General features: G+C 43.7%; 1 protein-coding gene across 1 annotated transcript in view; it reads left to right on the plus strand.

The window, feature by feature from the left end:
• Positions 1-16,464, plus strand: part of LSM3 (LSM3 homolog, U6 small nuclear RNA and mRNA degradation associated) — a 33,766-nt gene extending 17,302 nt beyond the window's left edge. Inside the window, exon 4 of the mRNA XM_066350930.1 lies at positions 16,059-16,464. Within this exon, the coding sequence (XP_066207027.1) occupies positions 16,059-16,139 (81 nt within the window). The 3' untranslated portion in view covers positions 16,140-16,464. The remainder of the gene's footprint in view (positions 1-16,058) is intronic.
• Positions 16,465-18,869: the final 2,405 nt, after the last annotated feature.

The raw sequence follows: 18,869 nt of genomic DNA on the forward strand, positions 1-18,869 counted from the left end.
CAAGCACCCTCCCTCACCTTACAGACCTTTACCTGTAGGCCATCTAGGCAGCATCAGATATTTCTTTTAGAGCTTTCTGTAGACAAGCACTGTCCAGTAGGACTGTACAACACTGAAAATGTTCTAAATCTCCAGTGTTCAGTGTAGTAGCCACGAGCCATATGTGGCTATTTATTTAGCACTTGAAATATGTACTGGCATGACTAAGAAACTGGATATTTCATTTTAATTTAGCCACCTGTCCAAATTTCGTGTTGGACAGAGCAACTCGAGACCAACTCCCTCATGGAAATAATTCTCCCTTTACAAACTTTCCCATTCAGAAGTAAATCTTCTCTTTGTAATCCCATATTGTAAACATATATCTCTAATACTTAACACATATCATATTTTGTTTCTTACCCACTTTAAAGTTGCTTCTATTTCAGTTTAACTTTTTGCATAGATAATAGATTCACACAATTTAAAAGTGCCTGTGGCTAACGCTTAACCAGCCCAGCTATCCTGACCAACCCAGCTATTGGTGGTGCCCAGGGAAGATGCTCAAACCAGCAACTGCCTGTAGAGGGGAAGAGGTAGAGAAGGGGGGAGGGAGAGAAGGGGGAGAGGGAGTGGGAGAGAAGCAAATAGTCACTTCTCCTGTGTGCCCTCTCCAGTAATTGAATCCAGGACTTCCATACGCCAGGCCGATGCTTTATCCACTAAGCCAGCTGGCCATGGCCAATCTTTTCTATTTGAAACTAATTGATTCAGTCTGTGACTAGAGCTAAAGTCCACTCATGTAAACATGTATGTGTGTGTGTGTGTGTGTGTGTGTGTGTGTGTATATATGTATGTATATTAAATTCTTGGTGAAATTTATCACTATTACTACAAAATGCACTACATCTTTCTGATAACTGATTTTCATATAATTCTTTTCTTATCTAGAAAATGTTAGTTTGTACCCTGAACTCCTTTTTATTTCAAGAATTACTTGTTTATAGCCTAGACTCCTGGATGGGTGATAAAAGCAGATAGCTCATGGGGAGGTGGAGTAACTCACACTAGGGTGGTTGAAAGTTTACCCTTATGGACATGCTGGATAGACTGGTAACAAATACCCACCCCACTCCTACACCAAGTAATAGCTTAGCACAAGTGCAATTTCTTTGGTTTTTAATTTTTTTGGAAGTTACTAGTGCTGTGTTTTATTGAACTTATTGGGGTGACATTGGTTTACAAAATACTTCAGGTGTACAACTCAACCAAACATTGCATACTGCATCATGTATCTATCGCCCCAAGCAAAGTCTCCTTCCATCTCCATTTTCCCCTCCTTTGGCCACTTCCACCCCGACCCCCCCCCCCCCAGTCTATCACCACACTGTTTTCTGTGTATGTGTTACATGTTTTCTTGCCAATCCCTTCACTTTTCATCCAACCCCCCAACCCCCTGTCCTCTGACAGCTGTCAGTTTGTTCCATGTATCCATTCCACTGAAGTTTGTTTTAGGCAAGTTTGCCCCACATAGTTGTTTAGGAACCGGACTCCTTCCATCTTGTAACTCTACCATCCCCTAAGTCTTTATTGTAGCTCTGCCATCCCCTAAGTCTTTATCATCATTCACAGCTGCTGGTAGCAAAAAGAAATGGAGGCGTGTTCATGAGTGGTTTTATGAACCAGGTCTTGAAGTATCACGTGTATCTTCTCACATTCTTTAGGCTAAAATTCAGTGATATGATCATACCCAACTGCAAGGGAGCCTGGGAAATATACTTTAATTGTATACCCAAGAAGGAAAGAAAAAGGAATTTTTATGAACAGCTAGCAATATCTGATATAGTCTGCCTCTCTGACAACCAAATATCTCTGTATAGCTGTGAGAAAAGGATTATTTTTTAATTAATTTTAATGAGGTGACATTGATAAATCAGGGTACATATGTTCAGAGAAAACATCTCTAGGTTATTTTGACATTTGATTATGCTGCATTCCCATCACCCAAAGTCCAATTGTCTTCCTTTACCATCTAAATGGTTTTCTTTGTGCCCCTCCCCTCCCCCAACCCCATCCCTCTCCCCCCCCCCCCCACCCTGTAACCCCTACACTCTTGTTCATGTCTCTGAGTCTCATTTTTATGTGCCACCTATGTATGGAATCATATAGTTCTTGGTTTTTTCTGATTTACGTATTTCGCTCAGTATAATGGTATCAAAGTCCATCCATGTTGTTGTAAATGATCTGATGTCATAATTTCTTATGGCTGAATAATATTCTATAGTATATATGTACCAAAGCTTTTTAATCTACTCGTCCACTCACGGACACTTGGGCTGTTTCCAGATCTTCGCTACTGTGAACAATAAACATGGAAGTGCATTTCTTCTTTTCAAACAGTGCTATGGTGTTCTTGGGGTATATTCCTAACAGTGGTATAGCTGGGTCAAAAGGCAGTTCGATTTTTGATTTTTTGAGGAATCTCGGTACTGTTTTCCACAGTGGCTGCACCAGTTTGCATTCCCACCAGCAGTGCAGGAGGGTTCCCTTTTCTCCACATCCTCGCCAGCACTTATTCTGTGTTGTTGTGTTGATGAGCACCATTCTGACTAGTGTGAGGTGATATCTCATTGTGGTTTTAATTTGCATTTCTCTAATGATTAGTGATGTTGAGCATTTTTTCTTTTTTTTTTTTCTTTTCATTTTTCTGAAGCTGGAAACAGGGAGAGACAGTCAGACAGACTCCCACATGCGCCCGACCGGGATCCACCCGGCACGCCCGCCAGGGGCGGTGCTCTGCCCCCCAGGGGGGGGTGCTCTGCCCATCCTGGGCGTCGCCATATTGCGACCAGAGCCACTCTAGTGCCTGAGGCAGAGGCCACAGAGCCATGCCCAGCGCCCGGGCCATCTTTGCTCCAATGGAGCCTTGGCTGCGGGAGGGGAAGAGAGAGACAGAGAGGAAAGCGCGGCGGAGGGGTGGAGAAGCAAATGGGCGCTTCTCCTATGTGCCCTGGCCGGGAATCGAACCCGGGTCCTCCGCACGCTAGGCCGACGCTCTACCGCTGAGAGCATTTTTTCATATGCTTATTGACCATCTGTATGTCCTCTTTGGAGATGTGTCTATTCATTTCTTTCGCCCATTTTTGATTAGATTGTTTGTCTTCCTGGTATTGAGTTTTACAAGTTCTTTATAAATTTTGGTTATTAATCCCTTATCAGACGTATTGTCAAATACAGTGTGTCTGTAAAGTCATGGTGCACTTTTGACCAGTCACAGGAAAGCAACAAAAGACAATAGAAATGTGAAATCTGCACAAAATAAAAGGAAAACTCTCCCAGTTTCATACCTATTCAGTACAGCTCGATGTGGGCTCACGAACAGATTTTTTAGGGCTCTTTAGGTAGCTATCCCGTATAGCCTCTAGCAGGGGTCCCCAAACTTTTTACACAGGGAGCCAGTTCACTGTCCCTCAGACTGTTGGAGGGCCACCACATACAGTGCTCCTCTCACTGACCACCAATGAAAGAGATGCCCCTTCCAGAAGTGCGGTGGGGGGCCGGATAAATGGCCTCAGGGGGCCGCAGTTTGGGGACGCCTGCTCGTCACTGCCTGATGGCCTACCAGACCGGGGTTTCTCCACCAAACTGCGGGTTTCCTTCAACTGCTTATCCCACCGAGTAATGTTATTCCTATGTGGTGGTGCTTTGTTATAAAAGCGCCGATATTCACGTTGCACTTTGGTCACGGATTTGAATTTAGCGAGCCACAGAACACACTGAACTTTCTTCTCTACCGTCCACATCTCGACTGGCATGGCCATGGGCTGCTCCGCTGTATACACGGTGTTACGTCATCATCTGTGCATGTGTACATGCTGCCACATCATCCTACAGTAGTGGTTCTCAACCTGTGGGTTGCAACCCCGGCGGGGGTCGAATGACCAAAACACAGGGGTCGCCTAAAGCCATCATCGGAAAATACATATTTATTGTACAATACATTTTTAAATAAAATATGTATTTCTGATGGCGGCTTTAGGCGACCCCTGTGTTTTGGTCGTTCGACCCCCGCCGGGGTCGCGACCCACAGGTTGAGAACCGCTGTCCTACAGAAACTGGGAGGGTTTTCCTTTTATTTGGTGCAGATTTCACATTTCTATCGTCTTTTTTTTTTTTTTTTTTTGTATTTTTCTGAAGCTGGAAACGGGGAGGCAGTCAGACAGACTCCCGCATGCGCCTGACCGGGATCCACCCGGCAGGCCCACCAGGGGGCGATGCTCTGCCCATCCGGGGCGTCGCTTCTGTTGCAACCAGAGCCACTCTAGCACCTGAGGCAGAGGCCATGGAGCCATCCCCAGCGCCCAGGCCACCCTTGCTCCAATGGAGCCCTGGCTGCAGGAGGGGAAGAGAGAGACAGAAAGGAAGAAGAGGGGGAGGGGTGGAGAAGCAGATGGGCGCTTCTCCTGTGTGCCCTGGCCGGGAATCGAACCCCGGACTCCTGCACGCCAGGCCGACACTCTACCACTGAGCCAACTGGCCAGGGCCTACATTTCTATCGTCTTGTGTTGCTTTCCTGTGACCGGTCAAAAGTGCACCATGACTTTACGGACACACTGTATATTCTCCCATTGTGTAGTTTGTCTTTTTATTCTTTTCTTATTGTCTTTAGCTATGCAAAAGCTTTTTAGTTTGCTATAGTCCCATTTGTTTATCCTGTCTTTTATTTTACTTGCCCATGGAGATAAATCAGCAAATATATTGCTGCGAGAGATGTCAGAGAGCTTACTGTCTGTTTTCTTCTAAGATGCTTATGGTTTTACGGCTTACATTTAAGTCTTTTATCCATTTTGAGTTTATTTTTGTGAATGGTGTAAGTTGGTGGTCTAGTATCATTTTTTTGCAGGTAGCAGTCCAATTTTCCCAACACCATTTGTTGAAGAGGCTGTCTTTACTCCAATGTATGCTCCTTTGTCAAATATCAGTTGTCTGTAAAAGTGTGGGTTTATTTCTGGGTTCTCAGTTCTGTTCCATTGATCTATATGCCTGTTCTTATGCCAGTACCAGGCTGTTTTGAGTACAATGGCCTTGTAGTATAACTTGATATCCGGAAGTGTGATGCCTCCCACTTTATTCTTCCTTTTCAAGATTGCTGAGGCTATTTGTGTTCTCTTTTGGTTCCATACAAATATTTGGAATATTTGTTCTATATCTTTGAAGTACGTCATTGGTATTTTAATCGGTATTGCATTGAATTTATAAATTGCTTTGGGTAATATAGACATTTTAATGATGTTTATTCTTCCTAACCATGAACACGATATATGCTTCCACTTCTTTGTATCTTCCCTGATTTCTTTTATCAATGTTTTATAATTTTCCGAGTACAAGTCTTTAATCTCCCTGGTTAAATTTATTCCTAGGTACTTTATTTTTTTGGTTGCAATGGTGAAGGGGATTGCTTCCTTAATTTCTCTTTCTGATAGTTCATTGTTAGTGTATAAAAATGCCTCTGATTTCTGAGTATTGATTTTTTTTTTTTTTTTTTTTGTATTTTTCTGAAGCTGGAAATGGGGAGAGACAGTGAGACAGACTCCCGCATGCGCCCGACGGGGATCCACCTGGCACGCCCACCAGGGGCGTCGCTCTGCCCACCAGGGGGAGATGCTCTGCCCCTCCAGGGCGTCGCTCTGCCGTGACCAGAGCCACTCTAGCGCCTGGAGCAGAGGCCAAGGAGCCATTTCCAGCGCCGGGGCCATCTTTGCTCCAATGGAGCCTTGGCTGCGGGAGGGGAAGAGAGAGACAGAGAGGAAGGGGGGGGGTGGAGAAGCAGATGGGTGCCTCTCCTATGTGCCCTGGCCGGAAATTGAACCTGGGTCCCCTGCACGCCAGGCCGATGCTCTACCGCTGAGCCAACCGGCCAGGGCCTGAGTATTGGTTTTATATCCTGCCACCTTGCTGAATTTATTTATCAGGTCCAGTAGTTTTTTGACGGAGACTTTAGGGTTTTCTATATACAATATATCATCTGCAAATAATGATAGTTTTGCTTCTTTTCCAATTTGGATGCCTTTTAATTCTTTTTCTTGTCTGATTGCTGTGGCTAGGACTTCCAGAACTATGTTGAATAAGAGTGGTGAAAGGGGGCACCCCTGTCTTGTTCCTGGTCTTAAGGGGATTGCTTCTAATTTTTGCCCATTGAGTATGATGTTGGCTGTGGGTTTGTGATAGATGGCCTTTATCATGTTGAGGTATGTTCCCTGTATTCCCACTTTGCTGAGACTTTTGATCATGAATGGGTGCTGGATTTTATCAAATGCTTTTTCTGCATCTATTGAAATTATCATATGGTTTTTCTCCTTCCTTTTGTTTATGTGATGAATCACATTGATTGATTTGTGAATATTGTACCAGCCTTGCCTTCCAAGAATAAATCCCACTTGATCATGGTGTATGATTTTTATCATATATTGCTAGATCCAGTTTGCTAATATTTTATTGAGGATTTTAGCATCTAAATTCATCAGGGAGGCCTGACCTGTGGTGGCGCAGTGGATAAAGCATCGACTTGGAAATGCTGAGGTCGCCGGTTCAAAACCCTGGGCTTGCCTGGTCAAGGTACATATGGGAGTTGATGCTTCCAGCTCCTCCCCCTTCTCTCTCTCTGTCTCTCCCTCTCCTCTCTAAAATGAATAAATTAAAAAGAAAAAAATTTAAATTCATCAGGGATATTGGCCTATAATTTTCTTTCTTTGTGTTGTCTTTGCCTGGTTTTTGAATCAGAATTATACTTGCCTCATAAAAGGAGCTTGGAAGTCTTCTTTCCTCTTGAAATTTTTTTTGTTTTTTTACAGAGACAGAGACAGTCAGAGAGAGGGATGGACAGGGACAGACAGACAGGAACGGAGAGATGAGAAGCATCAATCATTAGTTTTTCGTTGTGCATTGCGACACCTTAGTTGTTCATTGATTGCTTTCTCATGCGGGCCTTGACCGCGGGCCTTCAGCAGACCGAGTAACTCCTTGCTTGAGCCAGGGACCTTGGGTCCAAGCTGGTGAGCTTTTTGCTCAAACCAGATGAGCCCACGCTCAAGCTGGCGACCTCGGGGCCTCGAACCTGGGTCCTTGGCATCCCTGTCCGAAGCTCTATCCACTGTGCCACCGTCTGGTCAGGCTCCTCTTGAATTTTTTGAAATAGCTTGAGAAGGATAGGAGTTAGTTCTTCTTTGAATATTTGGTAGAATTCACTTGTGAAGCTATCAGGCCCGGGACTTTTCTTTTTTGGGAGTTTTTTGATAACTGTTTCAATCTCATTTGTTCATCTAGGTTGTCTAGTTTTTTGGTGTACATTTTTTCATAGTATTTTCTTACAATATTTTGTATTTCTCTTGTGTCAGTTGTTATTTCTCCACTCTCGTTTCTAATTTTATTTATTTGAGTCCTCTCACTTTTTTTTTTTTGGTGAGTCTGGTTAAAGGTTCATCGATCTTATTTACCTTTTCAAAGAACCAGCTCTTGGTTTCATTGATCCTCTGTATTGTTTCCTTAACCTCTGTCATTTATTTCTGCTCTGATCTTTATTATTTCCTTCCTTCTTCTAGCTCTGGGCTTTACTTGCTGTTCTTTTTCTAGTTTTTTTAGATGCAGGGTCAAGTTGTTTATTTGAGCTTTTTCTAGCTTCTTAAGGTATGCCTGTAATGCTATGAACTTCCCTCTCAGGACTGCTTTTGCTGTGTCCCATAAATTTTGAGTTGATGTATGCTCGTTATCGTTCGTTTCTAGGAATTTTTTATTTCTTTGATCTCATTGTTAACCTATTCATTATTTAATAACATGCTATTTAGTTTTCAAGTGTTTGAGTATTTTTCAGTTTTTTTGTTGTGGTTGATTTCTAGTTTCGTGCCATTGTGATCAGAGAAAGTGCTTGATATGATTTCAATCTTCTTAAATTTGTTGAGACTACTTTTGTGCCCTAACATGTGGTCTATCCTAGAGAATGTACCATGAGCACTTGAAAAGAATGTATATTCTGCTGCTTTAAGGTGAAAGGTTCTGAAGATATCTATTAAATCGAGTTGATCTGTACAGGGGTCTCAAACTCGTTGGGCCGCATGCGGCCCGCCCACCAATTTTGTGCAGCCCACAGACTGGCCCGCAGACTAATCCACGAAGTTTGATTAGTCTGCGGGCCGCACAAAATTGGTGGGCGGGCCGCGAGTTTGAGACCCCTGATCTAGTATGTCCTTTAAGTCTGCTGTTTCTTTGTTAATTTTCTTTCTTGAGGATCTATCTAGTGATGTTAGTGGGGTATTGAAATCCCCTACTATTATAGTATTGCTGTTGATCTCGCCCTTTAAGTCCATCAAAGTCTGCTTTATAGATTTAGGTGCTCCTATATTAGGTGCGTAGATTTATAACGGTTATATCTTCCTGTTGGATTGCTCCCTTTATCATTATGTAGTGACATTTTTTATCTCTTATTATAGCCTTTGTTTTAAAGTCCATTTTGTCTGATATAAGTATTGCTACCCCAGCTTTTTTTTCATTTCCATTTGCGTGAAATATTTTTTTCCATCCTTTTATCTTCAGTCTATGTGCATCTTTTGTTTTAAGGTGTGTCTCTTGTAGACAGCATATGTATGGGTCCTGTTTTCTTTTTTTTGTTGTTTGTTTGGGGTTTTTTTTTTTTTTTTTTTTTTTTTTTACAGAGACAGAGTCAGAGATAGGGATAGATAGGGACAGACAGACAGGAACAGACAGAGATGAGAAGCATCAATCATCAGTTTTTCGTTGTGACACCTTAGTTGTTCATTGATTGCTTTCTCATATGTGTCTTGACCACGGGCCTTCAGCAGACTGAGTAACCCTTTGCTCCAGCCAGCGACTTTGGGTCCAAACTGGTGAGCTTTTGCTCAAACCAGATGAGCCCACACTCAAGCTGGTGACTTCAGGGTCTCGAACCTGGGTCCTCCGCATCCCAGTCCGATGCTCTATCCACTGCATCACCACCTAGTCAGGCGGGTCCTGTTTTCTTTTTTTTTTTTTTTTGTATTTTTCTGAAGCTAGAAATGGGGAGAGACAGTCAGACAGACTCCCATATGCGCCCAACAGGGATCCACCCGGCACGCCCACCAGGGGGTGACGCTCTGCCCACCCGGGGGTGATGCTCTGCCCCTCCGGGGCGTCGCTCTGTTGCAACCAGAGCCACTCTAGTGCCTGGGGCAGAGGCCAAGGAGCCATCCCCAGCGCCCGGACCATCTTTGCTCCAATGGAGCCTCGGCTGCGGGAGGGGAAGAGAGAGACAGAGAGGAAGGAGAGAGGGAGGGGTAGAAAAGCAGATGGGTGCTTCTCCTGTGTGCCCTGATCAGGAATCGAACTCGGGACTTCTGCATGCCAGGCCGACGCTCTACCACTGAACCAACCGGCCAGGGCCTCAGTCCTGTTTTCTTATTCATGCAGCTACCCTATGTTTTTTGATTGGATCATTTAATCCATTTACATTTAAAATTATTGATATGTAATTGTTTATTGCCATTTTATTTTTTAAAACTGTATTTCTCTTTTGCTATATTCTTTTTCTCCTTTGATCTGTTTACAACAGGCCTCTTAGCATTTCTTGCAGCATTGGTTTGGTTGTAGTGAATTCCTTGAGTTTTTGTTTTCTCTGGAAAGCTTTTTATTTCTCTTTCAATTTTAAACGATAGCCTTGCTGGATAAAGTAGTCTTGGTTGTAGGCTCTTGTTCTGCATTACTTTGAATATTCCTTGCCATTCCCTTCTGGCCTCAAGTGTTTCTGTTGAGAAGTCGGAAGTCATCCTTAAGGGGGCTCCTTTGTAGGTGAGTCTATTTTTCTCTAGCAGCTTTTAATATTTTCTTTATCACTTAGCTTTGGTATTTTAATTATTTTTTATTTATTTATTTATTTATTTTTGTATTTTTCCGAAGCTGGAAACAGGGAGAGATAGTCAGACAGACTCCCGCATGCGCCCGACTGGGATCCACCCGGCACGCCCACCAGGGGCTACGCTCTGCCCCTCTGGGGTGTCGCCCTGCCGCGACCATAGCCACTCTAGCGCCTGGGGCAGAGGCCAAGGAGCCATCCCCAGCGCCCGGGCCATCTTTGCTCCAATGGAGCCCTGGCTGCGGGAGGGGAAGAGAGAGACAGAGAGGAAGGAGGGGGGGGTGGAGAAGCAAATGGGCGCTTCTCCTATGTGCCCTGGCCGGGAATCGAACCCGGGACCCCTTGCACGCCAGGCCGACGCTCTACCGCTGAGCCAACCGGCCAGGCCTGGTAATTTAATTATGATGTGTCGGTGTAGATTTCTTTGGGTTTCTCTTTAATGGAGTTCTCTGTGCTTCTTGAACTTTTGAGACATTTTCCTGCCTTAATTGAGGGAAGTTTTCAGCTATGATATGTTTGAACCAAGTCTTTATCCCTTGTTCTTTCTTTTCTTCTTCAGGAACCTCTATGATGCCGATGTTATTTCTCTTCATGTTGTCACAGAGCTCTCTTAGAGTTTCCTCAGACTTTTTGAGTCTCTTTTCTTTTTTCTGCTCTGCTTCCATGCCTTCATTTATCTTGTCCTCTAACTCGCCAATTCGATTCTCAACTTCATTCATCCTGCTTTTAATTCCTTCCATTGTGTTCTTCATTTCTGATACTGTATTTGTCATTTCTGACTGATTCTTTTTTATTATTTCAATGTCCTTTTTTATATTTGCTTTCTCTTTATTTAGGTTTTCGTAATGACCATATATTGTTGTTCTAATATCTTTGAGCATCCTAACAGTCGTTATTTTAAACTCTGCATCTGGTAATTTGGTTATATCTGACTCATTCAGGTCCTTTTCTGGGGATTTTTCTTGATTCATTTGTGTTGCATTTCTCTGCCTTCTCATATTTTCTGTGTAAAAGAAGGTTTTGGCCACTGGATTCCACTGGGTGTGGCCTCTGTATTCCCTAGGTGTGGTCTGTCTGCAGGCCCGCCACTCCCTCTGCTGTTGCTGCCTAGGGTGTTGCTGATGCCTGCCCACTGGGGCTGTTGCTGTAGTTTCCACCTCTCCTTCACGGGAGTGGCTGTGATCAAGTGCTTGGGTGTACAAGCCTGGATGGCCTTGGCCTTCGCCCCACCCCCGCGGGTGGCATTATGCTCAGCCCTGAGGACAGGGGTGAGCACCTTTGCTCAGCTGTGGGTCTCCGCCTGATTCTGGGCTTTCACCCCGTCCTTGCAGGAGGAGCCTACTCGTGAGAGGGCTGCAAGCCTCGGCTCCACAGGCCAGGCGGGACTGCGTGCCCCCACTCAGTAGTGGGACTCCATCTGTTCTGGGGTTTTGGCTCCCAAGTCAGGCCATAAGCCTCCGGTCCGTGGATGGGGCAAGGCTGTGCTCCTGTGCCCTTGCTCAAGGGCGGGTCTCCACCCCTTCTGGGGCTCCTGCCCTTCCCCTGCAGGCTGGATTGCAGGCGGCCCGCAGCTGGCCTTGACCACTTTTGCACGTCCCCTCCTCCCCAGCTGGGCAAGACTGAGCTCACACCTGGGCCTCAGGGGTGGCCAGCCAGCTTCCGCCCTTGCCGACAGAACCGTGTTTCTGCATCTGGCTGCCACTGGCCCTCCGGCGAGCCCTCAGCCGTGTGGGTGTGGGCACTGCAGCTCAGACCCTAACACTCACTACTGTAGTCCCAAAAGCTCCCTCCTTCTAAGGGACTCTGCTCTGAGTACCGCGGGAGAGCTTGTTTGGCTGGTGTCCTGCTTCCCTTTGCTGGTATTGCTGTTTCCAGGGGAAATATTCACTTTAGATTTGGGAGTGACTCGTCCCAGGGGTTAGGGTGCCTGTCTCTCAAAATGTTTCTCCCCGTGCCTCCTAGATTATACTCTCTTCCTGCTACTCCGGTCCTCTCCTCTCTTCCCATCCCCTGGAGCCCCAGGTGAGTGGTTGTGAGAGAGGTTTTCTCCACGGTCCCTTTAAGAAGAATCCTGGGTCTGAGAAATCAGTCTTTCTCACAAACAGTATCCTGTCTTGTTTCTAGCTAAATACTATCCCTACGCCTCTTCTAGGCTCTGGGCTGCATGCTGGGGCTTTGTTCTTGGGACTCAGGACCCTCCCCTCTCTGTTAAACTCACTTCCTACCACGCGAGTTTCTCCCGGCTGCCGTTTGCTCCAGGGAGCTGGGCAGCCCTCTCTGCATTTCTGCTTTTCCTACCAGTCTCAGTGTGGTTCTTCAGTGTTCCTTGGTTGAAGAGTCCTCTTAGTTTAGTCCAAAGTTGGTTTTTCCAGATGATGGTTCTTAAAATTAGTTTGTAATCCACTGTGGTTCTGGGAGGTGGAAGTTGGTACGTCTGCCTACTCCATCGCCATCTTGTCTTCTCGAGCAAAGAATTTAAAAAAAATTATTTCCATGGAAAAATGATCATGGATTACCTTTCCAGTTCTCTTACCCTAGAAACCTGATAAAAGTGGAATGTCAGCTGTTTTCCTAGGAAATACTACTTATGGGAAGTATATCCCTGGTTAGTAAACTATGTGAAGTGGGAGAACTCTATGAGCTTGTATTGGCCTCTTGCTTTGGGCTTCCCTGAGTTCTGAGTTGATACTTGTAATGGCACATGTCCCTCCTTTGTGAATGTGAAGCTACATTTGTAGGACTGGGATAAGAGATACTGCTTTCTTCTTCTTTTTTTTTTTTTTAATTTCTTTTTATTTTATTTATTCATTTTTAGAGAGGAGAGAGGCAGAGAGGGAAAGAAAGGAGAGAGAGACAGAGAGAAGGGGGGAGGAGCTGGAAGCATCAACTCCCATATGTGCCTTGACCAGGCAAGCCCAGGGTTTCGAACCGGCGACCTCAGCATTTCCAGGTCGATGCTTTATCCACTGCGCCACCACAGGTCAGGCAAATTTTTATTTATTTATTCATTTTTAGAGAGGAGAGAGAGAGGGAGAGAGAGAGAGACAGAGAGAGAAGAGAGAGACAGAAGGAGGGAGGAGCTGGAAGCATCAACTCCCATATATGTCTTAACCAGGCAAGCCCAGGGTTTTGAACCGGCGACTTCAGCATTTCCAGGTCGACGCTTTATCCACTGCACCACCACAGGTCAGGAGATACTGCTTTCTATATGGAGCTTTGGGTAGTTAAGCCAGGGTGGCTCCTGCGCCCACCTGGTAATTGAGCTATCATTTAGGTAGCTAGAGAAGAGTCCTTGGAATATTATAACAGCTCCCACTGAGTATGCTACCTGGCTGGCATACTGTGTTTCCTTCTGTGAAGCTGTGTACTGGTATTAGTGTGGCTGTATTGAGTTTTGTGAATATGATCGTCTAGTTGCTATAAAGACCAACAAGGGTGGGTATTGCACAACCTTACTTCTCACACACAGAACACACTTACCTCTACCCTAAAAGAGACAAGGAAGACATCAGCTCAGAGTCTGGGATCTCCACTGATTTGCAGTATTCTCTCAGATTACATGTCACTTGTACAGATTGTTATAAGCTATAAAGGATGAATTAATTGCTATTACCCCTCTCACATCCACTGAAGCAGAGCAGGGACAGGATATCCACCACAAAAACTCCCTTTCAATAAAGGAAAGAATGGGAACATACAGCTGTTACTGGTCCTTAGCTTTGAAAATCCCCTGGGAAGGCATGTCTGTTCCCTGTCCCAGAAGTAGAAGAAATCCCTTGGTTAGGTCCAGTATGTCTCATGCAATGTTTGAACGTGTATAATACTAAAACATTTTTTTGTTTATCTAGGATTCAAATTAATTGGGTGACCGGTTTTTTTATTTGCTAAATCAGGCAACCCTAAATGGGAGATGCAGTTTTCATAGGCAACTTCTTGCTTTTGCTGGACGATTCAAATAGTCAAAGGCTTTATTGTAGCTAGGCTGTGGTTTCTTTGGCTCTGCAACTTCTTTAAAAGTTAAGACTTCAGCCTGATCTGTGGTGGCGCAATGGGTAAAATGTTGACCTGGAATGCTGAGGTTACCGGTTCAAAACCCTGGGCTTGCCTGGTCAAGGCACATATGGGAGTTGATGCTTTCTGCTCCTCCCCCTCTTCTCTCTCTCTCTCTCTCTCTCTCTCTCTCTCTCTCTCTCTCTCTCTCTTCTCTCTAAAATGAATAAATAAAATCTTTAAAAAATAAAGTTAAGACTTCAGCCCTGGCCAGGTAGCTTAGTTGGTTAGAGCATCATCTCCATATGCCAAGGTTGTGGGTTCACTCCCCAGTCAGGACACATATAAGCATCAACCAATGGATGCATAAATAAGTAGAACAACAAGTCAGTATTTTTCTCTTTGCCCCCCTTCTTCTCTCTAAGTAAATAAACAAATATTTTTAAAAAATAGGACTTCATATTTCTGATCTGATTGCTTCCAATCAGTTTTTTTTCTTTTACAGAGACAGAGAGAGAGTCAGAGAAAGGGATAGATAGGGACAGACAGACAGGAACGGAGAGAGATTTGAAGCATCAATCATTAGTTTTTCATTGCGACACCTTAGTTGTTCATTGATTGCTTTCTCATATGTGCCTTGACTGGGGGCTATAGCAGACTGAGTAACCCCTTGCTCAAGCCAGCAACCTTGGGTCCAAGCTGGTGAGCTTTGCTCAAACCAGATGAGCCCACACTCAAGCTGGCGACCTCGAGGTCTCGAACCTGGGTCCTCCGCATCTCAGTCCGTCGTTCTATCCACTGCACCACCGCCTGGTCAGGCCCTTCCAATCAATCTGTGGCCAGTATCCCTAGTCAATGTTCTTTCCAAGACATAGCTTGTTGATACCTTTCTTTATTTACTTCCTCACCTGTATTTATTTCTCTCAAATTCGTGTTCCACTACCTTGGAGGCCATTTACTAGATTGAGTTGTGGTGGGAAGGCAGTACTCTTAATCTGATCTTTGCTTTGGGTCTAGTTTGTGTAACAGACATTTACTGGGCTTTGTTCCTCAAAGCTTTTTTTCCTGCTTATGTTTACAGTTTGGGATCTAAAAACAGTTGGCTTTTCTAAACCTTTGAATCCTATGTCTTGTAATCTTCACTTGAAAACCAGGTAGTTTTTTCCTGAATTCATCTCTCTCTCATATTCCTTGCTGAGTGCATCAGGTTAACAGCACTATCTACCAACATTTGACTTTCCAGTCTCTTCCCCCAGAACCTATAGTTTTGGGAGGCCTTTGAGCTACTTTCTAAGTCATTGCAGGCAGTTTACCATGTGTTTGCCAAGGTGTAAGAGGATTTCCAACATTCTGTATCTGTTTCATTACTGCCTAAGGATTGACACCTAAGCTAACCCCAGGTATTCATTTTATATGTATGATTGCAGTAGCAACATGCAATGGCTCAGCACAATAGAATTTTATTTCTCCCCACATAATTGTCCTGGGTGGGGTTTCAGGTCTGCACAATAATAGCTTTCTTCCAAATGTTCAGTCAGAGGCCCAGACTTCTTCTTTCTTAGGATTCTGCCAACCTGTGGGATCTCTAGGAGTGGGAGTATGACCATAGAGTGAAATTCATGGGGGGTTTATGAGTCAGTCACTTCTGTTGACTTTTTTTTTTATCGCTAAATTATTTTTTTATTAATTTTTAGAGAGAGAAACATCGATTTGTAGTTCTACTCATTGATGCATTCATTCATTGATTCTTGTATATGCTGATTGGGGATCAAACCCATAACCTAGGCATGTCAAGACGATGCTTTTTTTTTTTTTTTAAAGACTATTTATTCTTTTGAGAGAGAAGGGGAGGGGAGGAGGAGGAATCATCAGCTCCCATATGTGCTTTGACCAGGCAGGCCCAGGGTTTCAAACTGGCAACCTCAGCACTCCAGGATGATGCTTTAACCTACTAAACTACTGGGCCAGGGCCCTGTTTGCTTCCCATTGGTTAAAACTCAGGCTCATGGCTTTATGTGGTTGCAAGGGAGCATGAGAAATAGAGTTTAGTTGTGTGCCAGGGAATGGATTTTGATGGATAACTCCAGTCTCCCCTAGTTACTGATATCCAGGAAAAGTAAACTGCTAATAGATTAGTTCGTTGTGCTACATATTTATATAAACATGTTCTGTTCTTTTTTTTCTCTTCCAGTCAACGAAAAGGAATATTCCAATGCTCTTTGTCCGGGGAGATGGTGTTGTGCTAGTTGCCCCTCCATTGAGAGTTGGCTAAAACCAAGAATTTATCCTGTATGGAGATTTGGAGACTTTGTATGATTATGTCTTTAAATGTAGAAGATATTCCACGAGAAATCTGCATAAATTTTGATATTACAAAATAACTAAGGATTCTTCCACTCCTGAAATGTGTTGATTTGCACATAACTCACAGATTCTTAAGCCAAATGGCACTTTTATTTTTCTTTAATCCTTGCAATAAATATGACCACCAAGATGCAGCCCTCTTTTTTTAGGAGTTGATTTGCTTTTTTTTTTCATATGATTTCTGATTTTTAAAATTTAAATTAAATTTGATATTTCCTTTTGATTTTTTTTAATGCAGTCTCCTGTCTTGTGAATTTAAAGTAAGCACGTCTCACATTAACTGAATCTGCTGTACACATATATGTAGTACATTAGGTTGAATACTGTCAGTATGCGTCTTTCCCTCGAGTCTTCTGGGGAAGCAGGTGTTTAAACCAATAATTAAAGGACAGTGAAATTATAGTGCTGTTAGAATAATGCATATTTAGGCCGCCTGCACAGGAGCACAGAGAGTATACCCAAATCAGAAGGTGAGTGGGTTGGGGGAGGTGCTGTCATTGTAAACATTCACATTGCAGTGAAGGATGAAGCATGATTTCTTTTTTTTTTTTTTTTTTTTTTTTTGGATTACTTATCTTTTTATAGTGACAGAGAGAGAGACAGGAACAGACAGACAGGAACGAAGAGAGATAAGCATCAATCATCAGTTTTTCGTTGCGACACCTTAATTGTTCATTGATTGCTTTCTCATATGTGCCTTGACTGTGGGCCTTCAGCAGACCAAGTAACCCCTTGCTTGAGGTGAGCCTTGCTCAAACCAGATGAGCCCGCGCTCAAGCTGATGACTTCGGGTCTCGAACCTGGGTCCAACGCTCTATCCACTGCGCCACTGCCTGGTCAGGCTGGATTACTTATCTTTTAATTATTGACTTGCAAGAGTTTTTTTTTAATATAATTGAAGCATGATTTCTTTACTTCTGTCTGCCTGATTTAAGCTTCAGTGGTTACATACCCGTGTGGTTCAGGTTGGTCATATTTCCAATGCTACACGTATTTTATAACTCAAACCATTTTCCATTTTTGGATCATAGGCCATTAATGATGAGAGGGTTGAAACAACCTATCTCAGTGGCACAAAAAGTGGCTAAAAGCAAAGCTATTTTTATTTTTAGTTTCAGTCAGTTAGCACTTAATGCTTGAAACATAGAAGGGTAAGTATGTGTGTTATAATCTCTCACAATTAAGACAGACAGGGCTTAGAGCCAGACATCATTAAATAGGTTGTACCATTTTGAAATATAGAGAATTTGATATGTGGATAATTTGTAAATATGTTGAATGTGTGTCAATTTATTATCAGGCACAATATATATTTTTTAATTTATTTATTTTAGAAAGGATAGAGAAGGGGGGAAGAGCAGGAAGCATCAACTCCCTCACATGCCTTGATCAGGCAAGCCCAGGGATTCGAACCAGCGACCTCAGCATTCTAGGTTGACTCTTTATTGCACCACCACAGGACAGGCAACATGCACAATATTTTAAGCCATGTGCAAGAAAGATGCTTTCCGTAGACATCGTGTAGAGGGGTTTCATTTTCATTATTTATTGTACCTTCTCCGCAAGTTAATGGAGAAGGTAAAAACAAGTATGGGTGAGCTGATGGTATATATTTAACATGAGAAGATAGGAGAGAACCTTCTTCACTTCTGCTATCCCCATACTTTTTCCTTAGGCTTTAGCAGCCCCAGAAGGTGACCTGTTTAGAACAACCTGTTCACTATTGAGACAGTGAGACTTGAGGTTCTTGATAGTAAGTGGCCAATCCTTTGGATCACCCTTTCTGAGTAGGACTCTTGCCTTGATGATGATACACAATAATAATTACCATCATTTGTTGAACAAAGTACACCAGGCAAAAGCAATTTGCATACATATGCCTATTTAATCCTTACAACAACTCTACTACAGAAGTGTTAGAAGAAACTGAAGCTCTGGCCACGCAGCTAGTGCAGGGCAGTGGGATGTGAATCTGTCAGACTCCTATCGGCGTGAGTGGTGCAGGTGTGCTGTGGGGACCCTGGCCCTGGGCAGTATTGTGGCTCCTGATGTCCTCCGCAGCATGTCCTTACTTGTCAGCTGGCCCTCTTGCTCTGCCACACCCTCCTGTTCTCTCCAGCATTGAATTTATTGTTGGTGGCTTCTGATAGCCATGCTTGGACACTTGTTCTCCAGTCTTGGTCATCTTTCTCCTTTTTCTCCTTTTTCTCCTAGAATTGATAGATTACACTAGAACTTTTGGCTGTGAGGACTGTTGTTTACACACATTTATTTATTTTAAGATTTTATATATTGATTTTAGAGAAAGGATAGAAAGAAAAAGGCAGGGGAAGGAGCAGGAAGTATCAGCTCGTAGTAGTTGCTTCCCATATGTGCCTTGACCAGGCAAGCCTGGGGTTTTGGCAACCTCAGCGTTCCAGATCAATGCTTTATCCACTGCGCCAGCACAGGCCGGGCACATATATTTCTTAAACCCATGAATTTTAAAATTTAGCAGTTGCCTTCATGTGCATATAAACCTCAACTGTAACAAACAAATATCCACTTACCTCTTTGCTCCTAAGATACAGGGAGAGGCAATAAATGATTAACTGCAGGAAAACCATCGTGTGTTACCAGATAGGAGGCAGAGTGCATT

This window comes from Saccopteryx leptura, chromosome 10 (genome assembly GCF_036850995.1).
Source record: "Saccopteryx leptura isolate mSacLep1 chromosome 10, mSacLep1_pri_phased_curated, whole genome shotgun sequence".
NCBI lineage: Eukaryota > Metazoa > Chordata > Mammalia > Chiroptera > Emballonuridae > Saccopteryx > Saccopteryx leptura.